This window comes from Diceros bicornis, chromosome 3 (genome assembly GCF_020826845.1).
Source record: "Diceros bicornis minor isolate mBicDic1 chromosome 3, mDicBic1.mat.cur, whole genome shotgun sequence".
Classification (NCBI taxonomy): domain Eukaryota; kingdom Metazoa; phylum Chordata; class Mammalia; order Perissodactyla; family Rhinocerotidae; genus Diceros; species Diceros bicornis.
In genome coordinates, this window is record NC_080742.1 from 87,514,629 (window position 1) to 87,540,341 (window position 25,713).

Here is a 25,713-nt window from a genome sequence, read left to right on the forward strand (position 1 = left end):
CCCATTTTAATACATTCATTCTTGTTAACTGCTATTCTAATTTTTAGGGATTCCATAGTATGGATGTATCCTATTTTTTTTTAATTGAGGTAAAATTGGTATATAACGTTATATAACTTTTAGGTGTACAACATTATAATTTGACATCTGTATATACTACAAAGTGATCCCCACTAAAAGTCTAGTTACCATCCATCACCATACAATTGGGATGTATTCTGATTTTAAAAACAAGTTCTTAATCAGTGAATACCTTTTGCTTTTATAAACAATAATGCAGTGAGTATTCTTGTATATATATCATTGCTTTCTTGTGTAAGTATATCTGTAGGATAAATTCCTAGAAATGGAATTATTAGGTCAAAGACTACCTACATTTTAATTTTGATATTACTAAATTGCTCTTTCTAGGCGTTATATCAACTTACACTCCCATTATAAGCATATGAGAGCACCTAGTTTCCTCACATGATTGCCATTTAAAATATGTGTTCACAATTTTAAATCTTTACCATTTGACTGCAGTTTTAATTTGCATTTCTCTAATTATGAGCAAGTTTGAGCATCTTTTCCTATGTTTAAAATCTATTATATTTTGTTTTCTGAAGAATCCTTTGCCACTTTTCTATTGTTATTGATCTTTTCCCAATTTATTTGTAGAACCTCTTTATATATTCAAGAAAATAGCCCTTTATATTTAATTTATGTTGCAAGTATTTTCTCCTTTTTATCATTTGTCTTTGACTTTGTTTATTGTGTATTTTTTCCAATCAGAAAACATTTGTTTTGGGGTTGCTGAATTTAGTCAATTTTAACAGTGTCTACATTTCGTATCTTACTCAGAAAGGCTTTCTCTACTAAGGATTTTTTTTTAAAAACTTCTATTTTTTTAGTGTTTTTATTTTATTTAAAAAATTTAGATATTTGATACATCAGGAATCTATTTGAGGGTAGGGATGGAAGTAGGGATCTGCTCTTATTTTTTCCAGATGGTGATGTTCCATCTGGAAATTCATCCTTTTCCGACTGATTTGAAATGTCATTTTTATCATTTATTAGTTCCTATACGTATTTCTGACTTCTCTGCTCCATTCTTCTGCCTAATCACACGCCAGTGCCGCACGGCATCTCCTCGTTTAGATATCACGTGTGTAGACCCTTCTTGTACCTAGCAGCAGTAGACTGTTCTAAGAACATCTTTGCAAGTATCAGAATCTAAAGCAATCTATTTCCCAGGGAACCTTGGGTCCCTGCACTGAAAAAAATCAATTTACCAAACAAATATGCCTTCAGTATAAAGGACCTGGCCCTCAGACGCAAAGTTCACGCCCACAGGAGGTAGAGGTGTCTCATATGCCTCCAACTGGGAGGCTTTCAGGAGCATTTTTTATTTAATTAGCTAGCATGCATGAACTAATAGCACCTTGTCACCAGGCAGTGAGGAAGCTGAGAACTTTGGGATGCATATGGAAAAGCATGTGGCATCAGCAATGAAAACAATAAGATTGTTTCAACAGTTTGTTTTAAGCTCAGATTCCACTGCGCCATCCATTAGGACAGTGTGTGCTCCGGAAGTGACTAAGGTGTGAAAACTTCTCACGTAAGTGCCCTTCACTTACATGATGCTTATGTACTACTTAGATGAGGCTGAAGAGTAGCACAGAGATGGTTTACATTAATGCAGTCAGATGGCTATGTCATCAACGCGTGGGAGATTTGCTGGCCTACTTCCATAAATCAAGAACTCTGGGAATCAAGGGGCTCTGAAGGACTCAGCCTGTTGCACCCTGTGTCACGTGATTGTTCTTTGCCTTAGAAGACACAAGACATCTGAATACACCGGACTTGCAAATGTGACAGAGAATGGGGTGGGGTGGAAACTATTGCGGATTTGTTCAAGAAAACATAAGTATTCAGACTCACATTGGGCAGCTGATATGGGGAGACTGTTCTTGTTTTTAAACTGGACTGAGCTCAGTAGAATCATAGATATTGAAGAACGGCAGAACTCGTAGGTGGAAATGAAGCCACAGCTGCAGAACAGCCTCGCAGACACTGATGCACAGAAGTCTAATATTAAGTTTCTGCTGCTGATATGGAGTGCACGCCTCAGAATGACACTCACTTACTAAGTGTTTGACCTAAAAATGTGACTCAGTTTTAGAGAAATTGACAAAAATGAAAACATACTATGATCACTGAGAAAACATAGTATCCTTGAAACTATGGAATTAAGTACAGAAATTCTAAATTATCCTTATATTCCTGGCCATGAGGCTAGACTGAGGGCAATATTTGGGTCCTCTAGCTTGGTAGAAGTTGAGTCTTTCACGAAAGCATTAAAAGCAAAGCTTAGAATCACCAGTTTCAAGTAATGTGAGCCTGGAACCAAAATTAATATGAGACCTAATAGTCTGTATGCCATAATTATTGAGACTCATTCAATGAGTTAAATATCTATATTCTCAGTGGTCAAAATAGATCAATCACTAACACCTGACCTGGAAGGGCATTTTTTTTTTTTATATAATTTTATTTATTTATTTTTTTCCCCCAAAGCCCCAGTAGATAGTTGTATGTCATAGCTGCACATCCTTCTAGCCGCTGCATGTGGGACGCGGCCTCAGCATGGCTGGAGAAGCGGTGCGTCGGTGTGCGCCCAGGATCCGAACCCGGGCCGCCAGCAGCGGAGCGCGTTCACTTAACCGCCAAGCCACGGGGCCGGCCCAAGGGCACATTTTTAAATGAGTGTTTATTAAACTGTTATCATATTTTAGGGGGCGCATTATTTTATAAAAGTGAATACCCTGACATAATGGGCTGATTTTTTAAGCAGCCTTTAAGAATAGGAAAGAAGTGGGTCAGCCCCCGTGGCCTAGTGGTTAAGTTCAGCATGCTCCACTTCAGCGGCTCCTGTTCATTTCCTGGGCGTGGACCTACACCACTCTGTTAGCAGCCATGCTGTGGTGGCAGCCCACATACTAAAAAGTAGAGGCAGATTGGCATGGATGTTAGCTCAGGGTGAATCTTTCTCATCAAAAAAAAAAAAGAATAGGAATAAAGTTGTCCACAGGAAGATACATGACAATTATTACCAATCCAAATGGTAGAATTATCAAAGAAACAATTGTCCTCAGATAAATAGGCAACTTAGACTAAAAAGGGACAGAAGAATTCTATTCAAGTCCCACTTTTCTAGAATTAAGCTTTAATAGACTCTTCACCCCGCCTGTCCTTATGATGGTCTCTTGTTACACCAAATGGTGAATTACTACAAAGCTTCCACTCTTCCTTATGGTTTAAGACCAGCTTTCTTCCTAGTCTTCATGAAAACACCCTTCTGAAGTTTACCCATTTTTCTGGACTTCTGACCTCTTCTTTTACCTGTTATTTCACACCACTTCCCCCATCCTCATTCTATGACAACCTATAGGTGATGGCTGCTGCATATTTTCATGACTACTGCTGTCCACATCATTGTGACCTATACTTCTAAAGATCAAGAGCCTATACTAATTCCTCTTGTTTGGGTAGAAAAACATCAAACAGAGCATGCCAACTTAAAATAGAAAACTTGGGTTCAGATTCCAGCTCTGACTTTCTTTCTGCCATTTGTTAGCTTAACAGATTTAGGCCAATCCCTTCCCCTCTCAGAGCCTGAGTTTACTCAGATGTAAAATGAGGGGATTTGGACTAGATCAGTGACTTTGACACTTTAATTATGAGCCTCAGTATTAATATACTTTACATTAATATCCAGCACACACACACACACACCCCTGAAATAAAAGTTTTACAAAATAATATCTTATTTACTATATAAGATCCACTTGGATCTATTCTATTCTATTCTAATTTTATTTTGTGAAAAAACAAAACAAACACAAGTTGGTCACAACCCACTAAATTGGTTTCATAACCACTAGTGAGTCAAGATGAGCAATTTGAAAAGCAAAGAGCCAGATGATATCTGAAGTCCTTTCCAGTTCTAAATGAGATGACTACAAACTGATGACTCAATCCCAACAGTCTACATTAGAACAATGTTATAAGCCCTGGTTTTTGCCCCACTGTGGTTTAAGATATTGAGAAACCTCTGACAAAATGAATAAAACCCACTGTTGGCAGCTGAAGTAGAATCTAAGCTGAAACATTATTCCTCCCGAGATGGGGCTCCTGCACCTGCCCGCAGATCCAGGGCTAGCTTTGCTGCCCCATAGCACCTTCCTTCTTCTTTAAAATCACAAGTTCAAGAATTATTAAAATTACTTCCCAGCCTTCATAAAGAATCTTCCAAGCTAAAAAGCTTACCAAAATATATTGGTTGACAATTAAAACATCTCTCTGTGAGATTTTTGCTCTGAGTGTATATATCTAAGTAATTCATGACGCTATCCTATCTCAGCTAGGTACGGCCAACAGATTGCTTACTTCCAGGGGATGGGGCAGAGGAGGGAATGGCCTAGAAACTGGAAGTAGCCCCATTCGCTGGGTAGGCTAAGTGTGGAAAACTGAGCAGGCTGTGGGTGCTGAGAGAGGAGGTTTCAGCTGATGAGCAAAGCGCAGCGTTTAAAGGGTAAGAAACTGGCAACTGCCCATTCTAGTCAACACTGGCCATCTTGGACAATCCAGGAGAAAGCTGCCCACAGAGAAGGTGTCGGGTGGACAACAGTCAGGTGTCCAGTAAAGCAGGAATTAAGAAAGCCTGTCAGTGGACATTAGGGCCCAACTAGAGGGTGTTCCAGGCCCTGAGAAGTGAGTCTGGCAGAAGCACAAGCAGGGTCTCAGGGGGAGGGGCCCAGGGAAAAATCACACATCCAGACACTCAGCTCTAAGACTGAGACCCTGATGCGAGGGCCAGGACTCAGAAACCAGACCCTATCCCCGTTATCACCTGGGGACAAAAGGTCCATCCTGGCTGGAACAGATCGAGGCTGAGGATGCTGGGGGCTGTTCCACTTCTGGGGACAGGCTGAGACTGCGGGTGGGGCATGAGCACCTGGCTGGAAGAGCAGAGGGCTGCAGAGGCTGGGAAGTCAGCCACTGACTTTCAGTTTTGCATTCCTTGATGTGTGTTTCCCAAATCCACATTATGTCAGGTTCAGGGTGGAAGGGAGCTCATTCTCCATTAGTGACAATCAAATATGGCATCAATAACTTCTTTATCCCCCAAATGACAGCCCTGCACAGATGTGTTCCTGAACAATAGAACATCAGAAATTAAAGTTGCCTAAAAGCTCTATTTCTAGCTAATATTGTCAAATAATAAATTCCATATTTAATTGAATTGTACCTGCAACAAATCCAAGTTGTTCAACCGAAAATGCAAAATAGAGTTATGTAACACAGTCATGAATCACTGTGGCATTTGCCAAGGCATTCTCCCATCTGGAAATAGGTCCAGATAACTCACGGCATTACACATATATCTACTTCAAGAACTCTTTTGCACTGATAGTCTCAAAAATTGCACACATTTACCCAATTCTTATGACTCTTAACCCTAATTAATTGAGAACGCAAATAGCATTCCTATTCTATCCAAAAAGAAGAATGACAAACCATCTTTAATTTCATAATTAAAAAAAAAAATTACTCAATTCAAAGAAGCAACTAATTCCCACTTCACATAGTGCTTAAAATTCCTCTTTGATCACTCTTTTGTGAGCAGAGAAACTTTTTCCAAACAAGTTCTCAGAATCTTTGAATGATTAAAAAGACAGTTTTAAATCTGGTTACTCACACAGGGCAAAAGGCAAAGGCACCTAAATGTATAAACCAAGTTAACTCTAGATACACAGTGTAAACTTTCACCACACACACATCTGAAATTCTACTACATTTTGAATAATCCAAGTTTATCTCTAAAATGGAACATACTGTCTTTTCTTCCTCAGGACTCTAAATCTTTTAGAGTTTAAGTTGTTTACTATGCATTCCAATTATTCCTGGTCAGTCCTATGTGTAACATTTCTGCAGCTGTGCACATGAAGGAACTCCCCAGCAAGGCACTGCCAGGTTTTATGATGCCTACATGCCTGGGGCAGATCATAGTTAACTACCGAAATAAGTTCCTTGATTATTCTTCGCATCTCAAGACCATGCTCCTGACAACTCCCCCATCTTGCCCCCAACCGGCAAGTTTTGTAACCTATTACATGAAGTTTTCCACTCTGGGTAAGGATCTCAGTTTATTGGCCTGTTTACAAAGGCCTGACTCTCTGACATGTTTTCCAGGCTCCCCACATTAACCACCAAGGAGGCACTGTTAGCAGATGATGCTATTTTTGCCTCTGCTTAAAGAGGAACTTACTAACCTTTCTCCTGGGGTCTATGGCTGGTGGATGGCCTGTTGCCACATGTCAGGTGGACGTGGTGAGTGTGGTCTTTTGTGTTACAACACCCACCAGCACCTCTTGATACTACTCAGGCTGCAGGAGAAGTGGGCATCCAGGTATTGATGGAGACTACTGCCTTTCCCAACAGGACCCCCAGGTGAAGGAAATCCAGGTCATCTCTAGATTATCCCCTCTTCATCTTCTCCATTGCTAACACAGTGCCCCGTGCATATTAACTACCAGAGAGGCAATCGTTGAATGCATCTTCCACTTTCCTTCAAAGGTTGTCTGTAATTCTTCAAGTTCTCTTCTCTGACTCACTGCTAGACCACAGTCTGTGCCTTATGATTGACATGGCCACTGGATCCTTCCAAAAGACTCCAGCCTAAAGATTCTTGACTGCTTCCCCAAAGTCTTAGATATCTCTGCTAGAGTTTAGGTTCCCCAGACCATTCCGTGAGCAAAAAGCCTCAGTTCTTTGTCCTCCTTAGCCTGGGAGTCTACTACGATGCTTTATCTCCAACCCTGAATGGACACTTAGCATCCTGAGTTCCACCCTCCTCCAAATCCTTACTTGTTAATGAGCGTCAGGCTTCAGAGTCTGAGAACCCACAACTGACACTGACAGAATAAAGATTTCATCTGAGTAGGTGGAATGGGTGGGTCTTCATGCTTCTACATCGTGGCTGGCAGGGGGAAGTCTATGACTCATGGCTGTGGGATTGACGGGTCCCCTGCTTCCCGGTCAGATCCAGGTGTTGAGAATGGCATGAAGGACATTTAGCTGGAGGATATTTTTTTTTATTGTAGTAAAATACACAAAACATCCTAACCATTTTTAAGTGTACAGTTCATTGGCATTAAGTACATTCACATTGCTGTGCAACCACTACCACCGTTTATCTCCAGAACTCTTTTCATCTTGAAAAACTGAAACTGTATATCCCTTAAACAATAACTCCCCATTCCTCCCTTCCCCTAGCAACCCCCATTTTACTCTCTGTCTCTGTGAATTTGACTGCTCTAGGTACCTCATACAAGTGGAATCATACAGTATTTGTGACTGACTTATTTCACTTGGCATAATGTCCTCAGGGTTCATCCATGTTGTAGCATGTGTCAGAATTTCCTTCCTTTTTAAGGCTGAATAATATTCTATTGTATGTATAACCATATTTTGTTTATCCACGCATGCATCAATGGCCACTTGGGTTGCTTCCACCTTTTGGGTATTGTGAATAATGCAGCTATGAACACAGGTGTACAAATATCTCTTTAAGACCTCATTTTCAATTCTTTTGGGTATATATCCAGAGATGGAATTGCTGGATTATATGGTAATTCTATTTTTATTTTTTTGAGGAGCTGACACACTGTTTTCCATAGTGACTGCACCATTTTAAACTTGGAGAACATTACTTAGCAATGGTTTATTGCTCCCTTTGACCATTACTGAATGACCATTACTTCTTGCCTTCAAACCCTGAGAGTGATCTCCAGGAGAAATTTACCCTTCTCCTTGTGCTCTGGAACCCAAGTGGTCAATGTGAACCACACATTCTGATTGGCATGCACAGCCCCAGTGATCTTGCCCAACTTCCTGTTGACTATAAGCCAGCAAGCACATTCTTTACCAGACTAGCCCCATTATCAACAAATGCTTGTACTGCACCATAAATTCAGTTCGTTTTAATAAATTCCCAGTAGTCCCCCCCTGGAGCTCCTTCTCTTATCTCACTCTCTACCAAACCCTTTACAATTTATGTGTTTGTTTTTCGATTCTGCTTTCAGCCCCTCCAGGTTTCCTCTTTCCCACCAGGTCACTCTGGACTTTGTGTCTCATCTAAATTTAGTCTTCTGTGTCTGAGACTCTTGTTGACTTCTACTTTCTTGTTCACTGGGCCTACACTTCTCCTTCTCCCCTCCCTGGCACCAGCCCTTCCATCTCTGGGCTCCCTACCTCAAATAATTTGTCAAGATCATGTCCTCGTGACTTGTAGCTTATTAGTTTTCCTTCTCTGTGTTTCTTTCACACAGTCTTCCAACTATTTCATAGGCATATGTACTAGCTTTGTGACCATCTGCTGGAGGTGACACACTGAAGTCCTCCTTTGTCCTCAAAGTCTCTGCACTGAGTGTGCACTCACGAGAGAGGTTAACTAGCTCCATAGCTATCCAAATAAAGAAGAGAGGGCAGGCGGCTTGTGGAGAAGAATGTGCACCTGTGAAGAACCTGCTCAGGCATATAAGCTTGGGAGGAAGTTTAGAGGTTTTGGCTGAGGTAGAGAAAGGGAGAGTAGAGGCCGAGGGTGTGCAAGGAAAGTGTGATGTTTGGGATGCAAATAGAGAGGACAACCTTGGCAGTACAGGAGAGGAGATATATCTAAGGAATGATGCTAAGGAAGTGGGTTATATGAAAGAAGTTGTGCAGACATACAGAGTAGAGAGGGGCAAAGTGGGGAGTGTCAGGGGAGGAAGGAATTTATAAAAAACAAACAAACAAACAAACAACCATTCTAATAGCCCAGGGGAACAATAACAGTGATTTGGCAGAAATGTAAGGAAAAGAGAAGGAGAATTTTATATAGGAACTGTCTCATAGCAGCAGAATTGAACAACTGGTTAATTATAAGGAATAAGAGACTAGTCAACATTGATCACTGATGCTGGCTTCAAATTCTGTAGACAAAATGGTCATGCCTACCATAGTGAGGAGGTTGAACATGGCAGAGGGAAAGATAGTGCCATCTTTGCCACAGTCAGTTGGAGCTACCAATGAGACATTGGATCCACAGTGGCTGAGGAAGAAAGCACTCCAAGGATCAGCCAGCTGCATTAGGAAGAAGAGAGGAGGACGTGAGTCCCAGGCTGTGCTTGGAATCTGGACTCTCTTGCCTCTCATCTTTTAACAATCTAACGTGGCATTTCCCACAGTGCGTCCTTTGGACCATTTCCACTGACAATAATCATCGTTACACGGAAAATAAGAAGGGGGAGTTCCCCTTGGTCAAATGCTGGAAACACTAGATTAGTCAAAGGAACACAGGTCTCTTTATTGTAGGACGTCTCAGAATCTTTCATGTAATAATGCGTTTGGAAAATATCCCAGTGAGAAATTTAGTATGCAGTGTTTATCTGACCACAGAACTTTTTTTTTTGTTTTCCAGAATATCTCTTGGGACTACAATATGGAGACTAGGCTTTGAGAGAAAACACTGATCTAATAAATAGCAGCATTTTACTCCTAAAGAATCTCACATAAAAAACAGCCATTGATAAGAATAGTTCAGTTCACCGTTGTGAATTATCAGTGTTGCAACCAGTAATTACTAATTACCTCCATTTCAAGGTTGTCTGTGTGTGTCTATGTGTGTGTCTGCGTGTGTGTGTGTGTGTTTATTCTGCGGTCCTAAGGAGAACTAGGACCGCACTGCCACATGTTTTGCATATTTATTTATTCCCTTTTACCCACATACTTTCTCTTATTTCCCTTCCCATCCCCAACAGACAACCATTCCATTGTGTTCAATGTGTATTTTCTTTTTGGTACCTGTTCTTGCAGACTGTGTATTCTTGTTCTGTGTGTGTTGTCTTCAGCTTATGCCCCTGGTAGGGTCATATATCTCATTCTGTTCTTTAGTGTTTTCACTGAGCACTATGCTTTGAGAATCCATCACGTCACTGTGTTCCCATCGAGTCTGTTGCTTCTGATTACTGTCCATCCTCCTCAGTGTGCCTCCCCCTTCCCACCCCGTCCATGCACCCAGAGGGAGACCCTCAGGGGTCTCCAGCAAACAATGCTGCAGTGGACATCCTTTCGGGGGCCTTTATGGACCTGTGCGCATTCTACAGGCTATGATCCTGCTTTATGACTGTAAGGGATATGTATCTTTGTTTCCTGGGGCCACTTATATAGCAAGTGTTACTAATCCACAATAGTTTTCCAGTCCCCTATCTGGGTCTTGTCCTTTCAATACAGTTTCTCATGTGACCATCCTAACCACCCTGCAAGTTTGGCTGGGCTGATTGCATAATCTCAATTTACACGGAAACATAAGATGAGAACAATATGTGGTTAGGAAGAGGTGAGCGCAAGGCTATGTGGGTTTTCCTTATTAATCCAAAGGCTTTTCTGCTCCACTGTCCCTTATTATTGGTCCTCAGACATTCCACACACTCGTGCCTTAGGACACTGGCCCTAACAATAGGCCAGGTAATTATTTGTTTACTGTTCCGCTCTCCTGCTGGAACACAAGCTCCATGAGGACAGGAACTCTGTCTCTTCTTTGCTCTGATAGTCCCAGCACCTAAGACAGTGCCTGACACACAAAAGGTGCTCAGGAAATATCTGTTGAATGATCAAAGAAATCGCCTCTGAGCACGTGACTTTCAGGACAAATTTGTCCCCAAGGAAACCTCAAACAGGAAGGTCTTGTTATTTTACTGATTTTAGCAATTAGTATTAATTCCCAGGGACATAATGAAAGGAATTGGGGAAGTCTCTCACCTTAAAATCAAGACTTCGGGTGGAGGGGTCTGTAATCCTTCCCCATCAGTGACCTATGCTCCATCAATCCGGCAGGAAGCCCATAAAAGTACAAAATTGATTTGCTACCATGTCAGGCCATCTCTGGATCCACAGGATAAAGGGAAGGGTCCGCTCTCCTGACACGCTAGCTATCTCTACTCACTCAGGTCATTCATCGGGCTCTTATGGGGCTACGACCTCACCCCTCCCTCTCCCCAGGCCTAACTCTTGGGGGTCTGCCTAGAGTGCCAGAAAGAGCACTAGATTGGGAGCCAGATCAGGTTCTGGTCTTAGCTCAGCTGCTCTCAGCCACCGGACTAGAATGAGTGACTTAACCATCGTCCTCAGCTTTACAAAATACTTGAGCGCCTGCCACCTTACAGGTCTGAGGTGAGAGTCAAAGGAACTGTCAGTGCTCTCAGAGCAGCAGGGATGCTCATCTTGAGTCTTCTGCTCTTCAAGTCGGGCTTTGAAAGGTCTTCTTACAGCCAGCCGGCATCTAGGGAGTGCTGACTTCAGGAGGCTGTCCCTAGCCAGCTCCGGGGTGAACTTCACTAGTTCCCACACGGGGATCCTCAGAAAACCTGGGGACGAGTTTCTGTCGCCTTTCATGCCTCCCCAGGAAATCCCGACCCCATCACCTCCTCCTGGCCAAGGGGCAGCTCTAGGGCGATGGCGTGTGTCCTGGCAGGGCCCACCCAGACATCTCACCTCTTTGGACCTCCGTTTTCCTAGCTCTAAAATGAGGCGGTTGGGCTAGAATGATATCTTGAAGCTTCCTGCTCTAAAATACTGTGATCTGTGCTTTAATTTTTTTCCTCCTGCCTCTTGTTTTTCCCCAGCTGTGTCTAAAATTCTTTTGCCACTAAATTCTCCTTTTTCCAGGGTCACACACTGGGCTCTCTAGCACCTAGCCCAGGACAACACATCCCTCCTGCTGCACTGGGGTTCTTCCTCTGGCCCCAGGGCCTTTTCAGAACTGATGCTGGCTTTGGTCAAGCCTCTCTATTCGTATTCTGAGTCCACATGTCATTTGGGGAGAGGAGATTTTGCCATATACTCTCACACAAATATATATCCTGCATGTATTCCATGTAATAGCACACACACACACAGAGCTCTCTCCAGTGCCCAAAAATCTACATGCCTGGGCATAACTGTATGGGCGCAAATATTCAGGGACAGCCAAATGACTCTTTTAATGTTTCTTTGTCCCTGCGGTGCCATCTAACTATTTATTTAGTAGCTTGATGCTGTTTGCATCAACAACTTTGCCTTATAGGCTGTTATTCATGTTTATGATTCTTACTGTGAAAAAAATTGCTTGCCTAACAACTGTTCTGAATTTGTTTCTTCTTTATTTTTATTTATCTATTCCCTACTGAATTAAATTTGTACCAAGGATGGTAACTTGAATTGGACTCTTCAGTGTCCTTCAGGATTTCTATGCACTTCAATACATCTCTTAATTACTCTTTTTTTATTGTTATGAGATATACATATGTACTCGTGCTCACACAGGCAGATTGGTTTGTAGCTTATCTCTGCCTGTCCCCCTCTGGGGAATAAGTTTTATTAACTGAGTAAATTAAATAGGTGGGTATATCCAATAGAGAGGTTTATTGTCTTAGGTTTGTTTCAGATAATTTTCCCCTTTGCTGCCCAATTCCCTCTTTTAGCCATAGCTCTGTTTGGAGAAAGCTTTACTGTAGCTTGACACAGTCATAACTCACCAGGATTAGAAGGGCTACTTCTTCTTACAGATAAAGAAGCTGAGGGTTAGGGGAGAAGCTATGAAGTTCACGAGCCATGAACTTGTGAAAAGTGGAGCATCGCTTGAACCTGTGTCTTGTGGCCGCGAGGCCTGGGATCTTTCCTCGGTGGCAGGAGGTCCCCTGGTAGGACCCTGCCACCATCCACGCACCAAGCCATTGCTGTGGACCAGGGGCCATCACAGAGCTCGTATTCGCATGTTTTCGATGGGTGTGGCTGGGGTGGGTTGGGTGAGGGAAGTGCAGGAAATGGCGTGGTGGCAGGGCAGGTCACAGGCGGGTGCCCTCTGTCCTGTGGACTCCCCTGGTGGAGTAGTGGTTCTTTGGCCTCTTCTGGGCTGGCTTGTGTGAACTCAGACTTGAGTCCTCATTAACCCCCTACGCTCATCACCTAGAAACCCACCTCAGGACTGACTGAGCATATTCTCAGCAGGAGCCAAGAAGGTCCCTAAAGAAGGTAGTGAGACCTGATTATCTGCCTGATATCTGGGAAATCTACCAGGTGTAGAGACTGCGACCCCAAGACTCAAGGGATTGGTCCAAAGTCACCAAATTCTAACTCCAAATGCAATGCTCTTTCTACCATCAGTTCTCAGCTCATTCTGGGAGTGAGTCTTTGGCAGAGCCAGCGGGTTGCAGCGGGGAGGTGATCTGAGGGTTCTGCATGCTCAGCTCCCCCACAGGGACTATGCACAGCCAGACCTGAGGCTCACCAGCACCAGCCACAAAGGTAGGCACACAGGTGAAAAGGTCAGTAGAGCAGACCTGCAGGCAGATGCTTCTTCCACGATGGTGGAAGAAAAATAGAAAGAATTGGCCACAAGTTGTAGAAGGAACAGGAACTGGGTGATTTTTGGAATGCAGGATAAAGGAGAGTAAAGAGAAACAAAGTTCTGAGATTTCAAGTCTGGCTTCAAATCTGCCAGTAGCAGGAATTGGGAAGTCAGGAGGATAAGAAGTGATTTCCCAGAACCAGAAAGGCAGACTCAAAACCATCCTTCCATTTACTCCTATGTATGAGGCACTCCGCTAGCTTCTTGAAGATGCAAGGAAAAATAAGACAGGGCTTTGTCCTCAAAGAATTCACAGAGTAGTAAGGAGCCTGTCAATACATAAGAGATGCAAATCAATGGAAGAATGGACCAAGCGCTATGAAAACTGTGAGGAGGGAAGGGTCTGAGAAGGCTCCACAGAAGAGGGAACACATGACCCGACTGTCAGAAATGTTTTCCAACCTAACAAGATGGAGACCATGACTTCAGAGGGAAAATCGTGTGCAAAGGAATAGGGCATGGAGATGTAGTGCAAATCTGGGGAACCACGAATAACTTCTTATAGCAACAGTGTGTGCTGTGGTTCCCAAACTGTGTGCTGAGGCATCCCAGGATGCCACAGGGAATCCACAGGGGCTTCCTGGGATATTTTAAATATTTGTGGAGAACACAGTGACATCTGTTGGTCACTGGGAGAACTACTCTCAATTTATGGGTAATCTTTTTTCAAATGTCCACTAAGTTGTTACAACATGAATAATTATTAAATTGTTTGGACTTTGCTTAAAAATGAGACTGTTGGGTACTTCTTTTGGCCTTGGGGGAATATGAAAAATTGAGATTGAGAAAGCTTGGGAATCTTGGAGGAAGAGGGGTAGGGCAGAGAGAGGCTGTGTGCTCCTGTGGGGCCCCTCATTACAGGCCAAGAAGCTTGGACCTTCAAACAATGGAGAACCATTAGAGGTTTAGCGAGAATGGGACAACATAGTCAGTTTCTGTTTCACAAAGGCAGATTTGGTCTTGAGCAGAGAGTTGGTTTGGAGGCAGAGGGGCCGACTGGGAGCTGCTGCAGCAGTCCTAGTGAGAGAGATGGGGCCCGAACCCAGTGGCATTAGAGGTTGGGACTGGAATACAGCATACTCCATTAACATTACAGAATTCCTACTGCACACCCAACACTAGCAAATGCTAGACATCAAAGATAAATAAGACAAGGGTTCTGTGTTTAAAACACTCACAATCAAGTGAAAAGGCAGCCAAGAGAACATACAATCACAATTAGTGGAGAACCACTAGGAGTTAACCAGCCAAGAGAAAAAGGAGTGCCGTTCCAGGAAGGTAGGGGGAACAGCATGTGCAGAGGTGTGGAGATAAGAGATGACAGAGGCTTTCAGTGAATCAGGTTGATCGTCAGTACTGGCTCTTGGGGTGACGGGGAATGAGGAGGGACAAGGCCAAAGAGTAAAGCAGGGGCCAGGTTGTGAAGGACGTTGTACACCCAGTACTAAAGACTCCCAAAGGCCTTAATGGCGACAAATCATTGAAGGGTTTTAAATAAGGAGTGGTACAATTGGATTTGCATTTTACAAAGTCCAAGTGGATAACTGAGTCAGGGCCCGTGTGTAGGCAAGCAGCAGGTCAGGAAGACAAGCCAGACCGATGGAGACATAAATCTCTGAGTGGGAGGTCCAAAGTCCATCCAGGAAGTGAGGGAGCAGAGACTCTGCCAGTTTGACTAGGGCAGGAGAAAGGAGGTGAACAGACCCCAGGCACCCCAGAGAGGAGAAGGGCTGGAAAGGGCTAACTCAGTCCCTCAAGCTCTGCAGGGCTCACGAGCTCAGGGTCAGCCCCAGCCTTGAGCGCCTGAGGCTTCCCATACAGGCAGTGCACACCCTGCTTGGAGTGACAGATTGGAGTCAGCACCTCCACACTCCACGGGCCTGTGACTCTGTCACTAGCTCCTCAAGAAAAGTGTCCCTAGCAGCTTGAGTCTGCTCTGCCACTCAGCTAACTCAAGCCACCCCTGCTCTATTGACAGATCGGATAGCAAGGTGTCTCAATGAGCTGAGCAGGGACAGATCCCCAGGCCTCCTGGGGCCGTGCTTTCTCCACCGCACTGTGCGGGCCACCCAGCCCAGGGGCAGCCCCTGTGAAAGCCAAATGCCCAAGTGCTACCAGCAGTGGACCTCTACCTAGCTTTTCTCAGAACTGGGTGGAAGCTGCATCTCAGACACTCACAGCTGTGGTCTCCAGCCATCTACGGCCACCTTTTCCCTCTGAGCTTCCTACCACTTCCACATCTCTACTCCAGGCCAGAGGCTAGACTTCAGGCCAGGACAGCAGTTACCCTTTTGGCATCCTCGATCTGCTGGGAAATAACACTGGCATAGAGGCAAGGATTTAGCAGATGCTTGATGTTGAGCAGTTGTCAGAGGAGCTGAAGGCCCTTATCCATTCTTCAGTCTCTACCTGGAAACCAGAAGTCTCCAGGTTCCTGACGTGCATTCAGACTCTTTCTGCAGACATGGTGGGGGAGGGGGGTGTGTCAGCGTGTCACCTGATCTCCCAGGTGTGGCCCACCTGCTGGGGTGTGCAGGGCCCTTCACTTCTGATGCGGAGGTTATCATGACCAGCATTTGCCTAAAATTTTACTGTGGACAAAGCATCCTCATATTTCTCATCTGACAATTATAAGAGCCTCTTTTATCAAAGAAACGGGCTCAGGAAGGTTGTGATTTGCTCAAGGTGACAAAGCTGTTCAATCACAGGGCGAGGCCTTGAACCCAAGTCCTGGCAGCTACACCACTTCCAACCCCCACCCTGACTCTTGACAGACACAGTGGGGCCAATCCAGTGAGAAATCCCTTTTTTCTTTTTTCTTATTACAAAAGTCACATGCACTCATTGTAAAATACTGGAACATTAAAGAAATACACAACATGACAAGTATAATTCCCCCACGATTTCCTGCTCCAGATACATGCACTGTAAGCTGTCTAACATATCTTCCTCTAGACTTTTTCCAGGGATATTACTAACATGCCCCAGCATAGTGCCTGACCCAGTGTATGTGCTCAATAAATGCTTGCTGAATGAACTAATTAATATTCAGACAGACTATTATTTATGTACACAACTCTATGTACTATTTTACAATGTGCTTTTCCACTCGGCTGTGTAACTTGGACATCCTTCTGTGTCAGTGCCTGTAGGTGCCTCCCGACAAACAGCCTTTATAGCTCGGTCACCCCTGACAGGGGCAGGCCTTCTAGAACAGGGCCAGGCAGCCCACAGGCTAATACCAGCAGTCTACCCTGCCTCGGTTCCTGCAAGGCAGTCGTGAACTATTTTGGTTGAACTAACTGGTCAGTTTTTTAAAAAAAGAAAACTGCTAATTAAACAAGTCAAACAAGAGTTATTTTTGTGTGCACAATACTGATTTGCTTAAATTTTCTCTTCAACCAGGTGCTTGGAAGTTGAATAAACAAATTCTTATGTGCATAAATAAATAGAAATGGATAACTGGCTAAGAACTTTTTGTCCCAAAAGGTGACTATATATACACTTGGAGTAGAGGGAAGCAAGAAGACTTACCTTCGTAGTTGGGCTGGGGGTTCTGGTCCATTAAACCAGAAGCTGCTCCAAATTTCCACCTTTAAAAGACACAGTCTGCACAGCAGGAAGCTGGGCGGTCTTCCCTCGCACACCTACTCAGCACTGGAGCTGTTCCGCAGATGAGCCTGGCCTGGGAGGAGAGTATCCATTGAGCAGATGGCAGCGTGGTCAGTGGTGAGGGGCCCAGGCCTTGGCAGCTGTCAGACTGGGATCAAGTTCGTAACCTTGGGCAACTAACTTAACCTCTCTAAGGTTAGTTTCCTATTCTGAAAAGTGGGTATAATAACCACCCCATCCATTTTCTGTGAGGCTTAAATGAGGTAATCCAGGCAACGCTCTTAAAACAAGGCCTGGCAGGTAGTGAACACTCAGCAAATGCTAACAATTGTGGTACCTCAATGGTTCTGAGAAAGTTCCTCCACCCATTCAAATACTTCACCCATATAGGAAGTTCCTTCACACCCTACGGAGAGCAGACTTGAAATTCAAAGACCATACTTTAATTTCCTTTTTAATTCATAGCAATTACAGGATTTAAAGCTACAACCAACTGCAGAGATTACCTAGTTTTACTCCCACATTTCAGAGGCGAGGAAGCTGAAGTGCAGGCCCTGAGGGATCTGCCCACGATGGCTGTCTGAGTGAGCTAGAGCTGCGTGATCCCAGACCCAGCCTCCTGAGCTCTAGTGCACATTGCTTTGCAGTACACTACTCCACCTCAGGAAGCAGTAAGACGCCACCAAACACTCACACCAATGTACAAAACGGAGGTCAGATCCTCTGGGGTGGATGTTTTGAGAGGTAGAACGGCATCCAGTATTCACAAGGTTGAGAAGGAAAAGGGGCACCATATTATTTAGGACTTCTGGATTACAAATGATAGAAACCTAACTCAAAATAACTTATGAGGGCTGTCCCAGTGGCATAGTGGTTAAGTTCGCGTGCTCCGCTTTGGCAGCCTGGGGTTTGCAGGTTCGGATCTTGGGCATGGACCTACACACTGCTTATTAAGCTATGCTGTGGCGGCGTCCCATATAAACTAGAGGAAGACGGGCATGGATGTTAGGCCAGGGCCAATCTTCCTCAGCAAAAAAAAGAAAAAAGAAAAAAAAAGAGGAGGATTGGCAACAGATGTTAGCTCAGGGCTAACCTTCATCAAAAAAAAAAAAAAAAGAATTTATGCACAAACTAACTGAAGCTTGGAGGATCCAATGAAGACTGCAGGAGGCAGAGCCTCGAACCAGACTTTGTACTTCCTTGACACTCTCTCTGATGTCTTAAATCTATGCTTGTCCCTGTTGGCTCCTTCTGCAGACAGTTCTTGCCATGTGGTAGAAAGATGGCCACCAACAGCCCTGGATTCATATATTCCCAGTTTAGCAGCTCCAGGAGAAAGACTGATCTTTCTCCCCTACCCCCCACAACCTCCATGTATATATCCAATGAAGCATTCTGACTGGCCCTGACTGGGTCACATGTCCCCCATGGAACAGTCACTGTTACCAAGGAGATGAGATACTATGATTGGCCATGTCTGGATGGTGAGTCCTTCCCCATGACCAGAGGGGCAGGGTGCTATCATTGACAGATCTTCCAGAACTGCATGGAATGAGGGAGGGTGCTTCCCTAAGGAGGGCCAAGGAGACAAAAACAGTGGGGCCATCCCAGGCACCCAAAAGGAAGGCCTGAAAAACAAGCTTCATTTATGCATTTCTCTGTTCAAGATCTTTCCAGGAGCCCCTCAAACTACAGATGAGTGTGTGTGTAAATGTAAATTCACAAGATTACACAATTTATATGTAAAATGGGGCCAGTTTTCTCACGAGGTTCATAAACCAGCTCTGAAGCAATTCTAAAGGAATTGTGACAAAATTGTTTTTAGCATTAGCAATATTACTAGAAAAAAGCACAAAGACTCCCAAGGTGCCCACTTGGAAGGACAACTTTCATTTGAATGTAGAAGTATTATTTTGGTTTTCTGAAAATCCAGATTACGTGTAACATTATTTTGGTAATAACTAAATCGATACGAATATATTCCCAAAATATGTTTGCACCCCAGTGTAAATGCTTTCCTTTTATTTTATTTATTATTATTTTTTTGTGTGAGGAAGATTAGCCCTGAGCTAACATCTGTGCCCATCTTCCTCTATTTTATGTGGGACGCCTGCCACAGCATGGCTTGATGAGTGGTGCATAGGTCCATGCCCGGGATCTGAATTTGCAAACCCTGGGCCGCCGAAGCGGAGCACTTGAACTTAACCACTACGCCACAGGGCTAGCCCCCAAACGCTTTCCTTTTAGATCTAAGAATTTAGGGAAATGAGAACAGACGTGATCTTTGGTTAAATATAGAGCAGAGTTTTTAATTTGGGGTTTGTGTGTCCCCAACCTGACTGCTGTCAATCACAGTAGGATCCCCTGGGGAGCTTGTTAAAGTTAGAGGAGATTGGGTCCACCCCACATTCTCTGATCAGGTAGGTCTGGTGGGCCAGGCATCATTATTTTCTGGATGCTCGGAAGTCGGTTTTGACCAGCCACTGAGGCTGACAGTCCCTACCCTAGGACAGCGTTTCTCAGAGTAGTCACAGAATCTGGAAAGCCTGTCAAAATGCAGAGTCCTAAACGCCTAGATCTGACTTGGTGAAGGGCAGAGCTGTGATTCTACAGTTCCTTGAGCTCCCAGGTGACTTAAAAAAAATTTTTTTTGAGATAAGTATAGATTCATAGGAAATCACACACAAAAAAATTGTACAGAGAGGTTCTGTGTACCCTTTACCTAGTTTCTCCCAATGGTAACCTCTTGCGTTAACTAGAGTACATTATCAAAACTAGGAAATTGGCATTGGTACAAGCCACAATGCTTACTCAGATTTTATCATTTGTGTGTGTGCAATTTTATCACGTGTAGATTTGTGTAACCACTACTGCAGCCAAGATACAGAACTGTCCCATCACAAGGCTCTCTAGTGCCACCCTTTATGGCCACACCAACTCATCACCACCCCCATTCCTAACCTCTGGCAACTAATCTATTCTCCATCTATATAATTTTCTTATTTCAAAAATGTTGTATAAATGGAATCATATAATATGTAACCTTTTGAGATTGGCTTTTTTCACTCACATAATTTCCTTGAGATTCATCCAAGTCATTGCCTATATCAATAATTTGTTCTTTTTATTGCTGCATAATATTCCATCGTATGGATGTATCACAGTTTGTTTAACCATCCACCTGTTGAAGAACATTTGAGCTATTTTCAGTTTTTGTCTGCTATGAATAAAGCTACTATGAACATTCACATACATGTTTTTGGTGAACATAAGTTTTCATTTCTCTGAGATAAATGCCCAAGAGTGCTATTGCTGGGTCATATGGTAAGCACAGTTTAGTTTTATAAGAAACTGCCAACTATTTTCCAAAGTGGCTGTACCATTTTACATTCACACCAGCAATGTATGAATGATCCAGTTTTTCCACATGCTCATCAGCATTTGATGTTTCTTGTTTGTTTGTTTTAGCCATTCCGATAGATGTGTAGTGATATCTCATTGTGGTTTTAATTTACATTTCTCTAATATCTAAGGATGTTGAACATATTTTCATGTGCTTATTTGGCATCTGTATATTCTATTCAGTGAAATGTCTGTTCATGTCTTTTGCCCATTTTTCTAATAGAATTGTTTGTATTTTAACTGTTGAGTTTTGAGAGTTCTTCATATACTCCAGATGCAAGTCCTTTGTTAGGTATGCGGTTTGCAATATTTTCTCCCAGTATAAGCTTGTCTTTTTGTCTTCTTAACAAGATCTTTCAAAGAGCAAAACATTTTTATTTTGAAGTCTGATTTATCAATCTTTGTGTTTTATGGATTATTCTTCTGGTGTCAAGTCTAAGAACTCTTTGCCTAGTCCTAGATCCCAGAGATTTTCTTCTAAAAGTTGCCCAGTTTTATGTTTTACATTTAAGTCCATGACTCATTTTGAGTTAACTTTTGTAAAAGGCGTTACACTCATTTTTTTGCTTACGAAAGTCCAATTGCTCCTGCATCACTTGTTGAAAAGATTATCCTTCCTCCATTGATTTGCTTTTGTTTCTCTGTCAAAAATTAGTTGAGGATATTTGTGTGGGTCTATTTCTGGGTTCTCTATTCTGTTCCATTCATCTATGTGTTTATCTCTCAGCCAATTTCACACAGTCTTGACTAGGGTAGCCAAGTCTTGGAATCTGGTGGAATGAATCCTCCTACTTCATTCTTCTTTTTAAAAATTGATTTAGTTATTAAAATCTTTTGCCTTTTCATATAAATTTTAGAATAATCTTGTCTAGGCCAGAAAAATTCTTGCTGTCATTTGGATAGGAATTGCATTAAACCTATAGATCAGTTTTGAGAGAACTGACACCTTTACAATGTGGTGTCTTTCAATCCGTGAACATGATATATGTCTCCATTTATTTAGGTGTTCTTTGATTTCTTTTATCAGCATTGTAAATGGCATTGTGTTTTAATTTTGCTTTCCACGTTTGTTGTTATTATACAGAAATGCTATTGACTTGTGTGTGTGTGTGTGTGTGTGTGTGTGTGTGTGTGTATTGATCGTGAATCCTGTAACCTTGCTGAACTCAATAGTTCAGGATGTTTTTTATTCCTTAGGATTTTCTAGGTGGACAATCGTGTCATCTGAAAGTAGGGACAATTTTATTTATTCCTTTTCAATCTATATGCTTTCTATTTATTTTTCTTGACTTATTGCACTGGCTAGAACTTCAAATACTATGTTGAATAAGAGTAGTGAGAGTTCACATCCTTGCCTTGTTCCCAATCTTAGGAGAAAGCATTCAGTCTTTCACCATTAAGTATGATGTTAGCTGTTTTTTGTAGGTTTCTTGTAGATACTCTTTATAAAGTTGAGAAAGTTCCCCTCTATTCCTGAGAATTTTTATCATGAATAAGTGCTGGATTTTGTCAAATACTTTTTCTACATCAACTGATACAATTACATAACTTTTTAATGCAGTTTATATAACAGATTATATTGACTGATTTTTTTAAAAAAATATGGAACCAGCCATGTACCTAGAATAAATACCACTTGGTTTCAGTGTGTAATTCTTTTTATGCATTGCAGGATCTGATTTGCTGATATTATGTTGAAGATTTTTATGTCCTAAGTTCATGAGGGATATTGATCTACAGTTTTCTTTATTTGTACTGTCTTTTTCTGGTTTTGGTATCAGGCTAATACGGGCCTCATAAATTGAGTTGGGAAGGGTTCCTTCTTTTTTATTTTTTGTTAAATTCTGTTAAAGTCTTGGTAGAATTCTCCACTGAAACCATCTGAGTTGGGAGTTTTTTTCAGGAAATTTAAAATTATGAGCTCAATTTTGTTTATGGTTATAGGATTCAGATTGATTATTTTATCTTGGTTGAGTTTTAGTAGTTTGTGGTTCTCAAGTTGTCAAATTTATTAGTGTAAAGTTGTTTGTAGTAGTCTCTTATCTTTTTAATGGCACATGATCTGTAGCGACATCTCTTTTCATTCCTGATATTGGTGTCTTCTCTCTTTTTATCTTTGTCAGTCTTGCTAGATGTTTATTAATTTTATTGATTTTTTTCAAAGAACCAGTTTTTTGTTTCAATAATTTTCTATTGTTTTTCTGCTTTCAAATTCATTTATTTCTGCTTTTCTTTTTTATTTCCTTCCTTCTGCTTGATTTAGGTTTTTTGCTCTTCTTTTTCTAGTTTCTTGAGGTAAGAACTTAGATGATTCATTTAACGTCTTTCCTCTTTTCTAAGGTAGCACTTAGTGGTATAAATTTTTCTCTCAGCACTGCTTTAGCTGCAACCACCAATTTTGATATGTTCTTGTCTAATTATTTCATTATATTTATAATTATAATATAGTAATGTGTTTGTTTTCTTTTATTCCTCTATTTGCTTCATTTTTCTTGCCTTCTTGTGGATTACTTGAACATTTTTCAGATTCTATTATAACTTATTAAAAAAATTTTTTTGTATATCACTTTGTATAATTTTCTTAGTGGTTGCATAAATATACATTTGTAATTTATCACTGGCTACTGGTATTGATGCTTTACCCCTTTGAGTGACATGGGGAAACCTTACTTCCATTCTGATCTCTTTTCTTTTATTAATTTTTAAATACAATTATCTTAAGTATTTCCTCTAAGTATACTGAACACCACATCAGATGGTGTTACAATTTTTGCTTCAATAATCAAGTATGATTTAACAAACTCATAAGAGGGAGAGTTTTTTACCCATCCCATTGTTCTTCTTCCTTTCTGAAGTTCCAGGCTTTCTATGTTATCATTTTCCTTCTGTTTGGAGAACTTCCTCTAGCCATTCCTAAGGAGTAGATCTGCTAGTGACAAACTCTCTTAGTTTTCCTTCATCTGACGATGTTGTTTTTCCCTCCTCTTTCTTGAAGGATGTTTTCACCAGATATAGAACTTGTGATTGACAGTTCTCTTCTTTCAGCATTTGAAACATGTGCCACTTCCTTCTGGCTTCCACGGTTTCTGATGAGAAATCTCCTGTCCTTTGAACTGGTATTCCTTATAGATAATACATCATTTCCCTCTGGCTGCTTTCAGGATTTTTTTCTGTTTTAAGTTTTCAGAAATTTAATTATAATATGTCTTGGCATGGATTTCTTTGAGTTCCTCCTATTTGGGATTCACTCAGCTTCTTGAATCTATAAGTTTACGTCTTTTGCCAAATTGGAGAAATTTTCAGCTATTATTTCTTCAAACCCAGGTTACTTTTAACCACCTTTTAATTTTGAGAAGCATTGCTCTAGAGTGGGCTTCAGGAGTCCAAGAACCCCTCAAACTGTATATAAAATGCTGTGAATGTCCATTTTTCTTAGGAGAATGTCCATAGCTTTCACTAATTCTCAAAAGATTCCATGACACTCCCCATAAATTTTATAAAAGCATTGGTTTATGGCCTTATTGGGTCATTTTTGGTCTTCTTGGTCTATTGGGTCTTCTTGGTCAAAACCAATAAAAAACTAGTTAGTATCATCTCTTTCTTTCTACCACTTCTATTGAATTCCTGTATCCCAAAGATTCCCCCAACAGTTTTGGAAAATATGATCATTCAGGTGAATATTTTCTGAGTGCCTAATGTGCACCAGACAAATATTTTTCCCCTAGTCAGTGAGAAGGGAAAGAATTATAAAATTAAAGCCATTTTTAGTTTATGAAAAGTTCTGAGTAACTAAGAATTCAGAGTCAACTTTGCTGCTTTCATGTCTTGTGACTTTACCCTTTAAAATCTGTTCCTTACTGCTCTGAGCTGGATATGGCAGCAATCAAATTACACTCCAAAAGTATAGAAAACACACTAAAAACATGGCATGATGCAGTGACTCATTTGTCACCACTCTGGTGTGCTTTATACAGTGGTAGCCCAGCACTCATAGTCCCCCAAGCAGGCTTGTCCCTGGACAGTTGCACAACTTGATTCCTCTGCCTGGTACACCCTCCTCCCCCTTTGCTACCCATCCTCCTGGACTAACTCTCGTTTATCTTTCAGAACTCAGTTTGGGAAGCACCGCTTCTGGGAAGCCTTCATTCTCTCTTCTCCAAGCACTGAGTTGAGTGTGCCTCCAGTGTCACCCATGCTTGCTAGACGTCACTGTATGCTGATTGCCTAATTGTCACTCCCACCAGATTGTGAGACCCTGTGACTGGGTCTTGGTTGCTTAACAAATATAACAAGACGTCCTTAAGCATTGCCTCTAGTTAGAGTTCACCACCACCAGCTGACTGGCTGATCCTTTCCTCCATTTCTTCATTAACGTCATAAACATCCACTGAGCTCCTTCACACATAGGTGTGGCAACCAGATGTTCAGCCCTTCACCAACAGGTTTAATCTTTCCTGAATTCTCACAGGCATCTGTTTTATTAATTCACTTTAGACTTTTTCCAAGAATCAATATAAAAGTTATTGGTCTTCACTTGCTAGAATGCCTTTCTCTCCATTTTTGGAAAATATGCACAATGCTGATCTCTGCCATTTTCCTTCTTGGTCTTACTACTGGATCTTATGAATTCTTTAACAGTGTGTTTACATTTACAGATCTCTTTCCTACCAGGCTTTGAGCTCCTTAGGGGAAGGGACTGTGTCTTACTCAGCCCCGAGTCTCCAGGGACTCTTACAAGGTGGGATTCCATAAATGTTTGTGGAATAAAATTTGATGTTAGATCATCACAGTTATACTGTTCCTCACAAACAGCACATGCATTTCCTCCTCTTCACATCTTTACTTCCTATTTATCTTTTATCCTTCTTTCTAAGCCACTGTGAATTCTTTTGGAGAGGAGAAATGGGGGGATAAATACAACACATTTTAAAATGATTTTTTTCTTCCTCCCAGGTACTATTTTGGTCGTCGCATGGTTATCGTCATCTCTGAGCCAGACATGATCAAGCAAGTATTGGCTGAGAACTTCAGTAACTTTACCAACAGAGCGGTATGTAGTTTTCTTTCTGCATATGGATGGATGGGGAGTCATTCTAAGATGCAAGGGCTGCACATCACATTTAATAGGGACGCAATTTGGCCTCTCATCGGGGTTAGATCAGTTCAACCAAAAACAGCTCCTCAACGAGTTCAGGTTTTCAAAAGAGATGACAGGACTGGTACAAAAG

General features: G+C 42.0%; 1 protein-coding gene across 1 annotated transcript in view; it reads left to right on the plus strand.

Annotated features, from left to right (window-relative positions):
* The window catches only part of TBXAS1 (thromboxane A synthase 1), a 153,309-nt gene that overhangs the window by 43,035 nt on the left and 84,561 nt on the right, over window positions 1–25,713 (plus strand). The window contains exon 4 of the mRNA XM_058531249.1: window positions 25,439–25,535. Coding sequence (XP_058387232.1) covers window positions 25,439–25,535 — 97 coding nt within the window. The remainder of the gene's footprint in view (window positions 1–25,438; window positions 25,536–25,713) is intronic.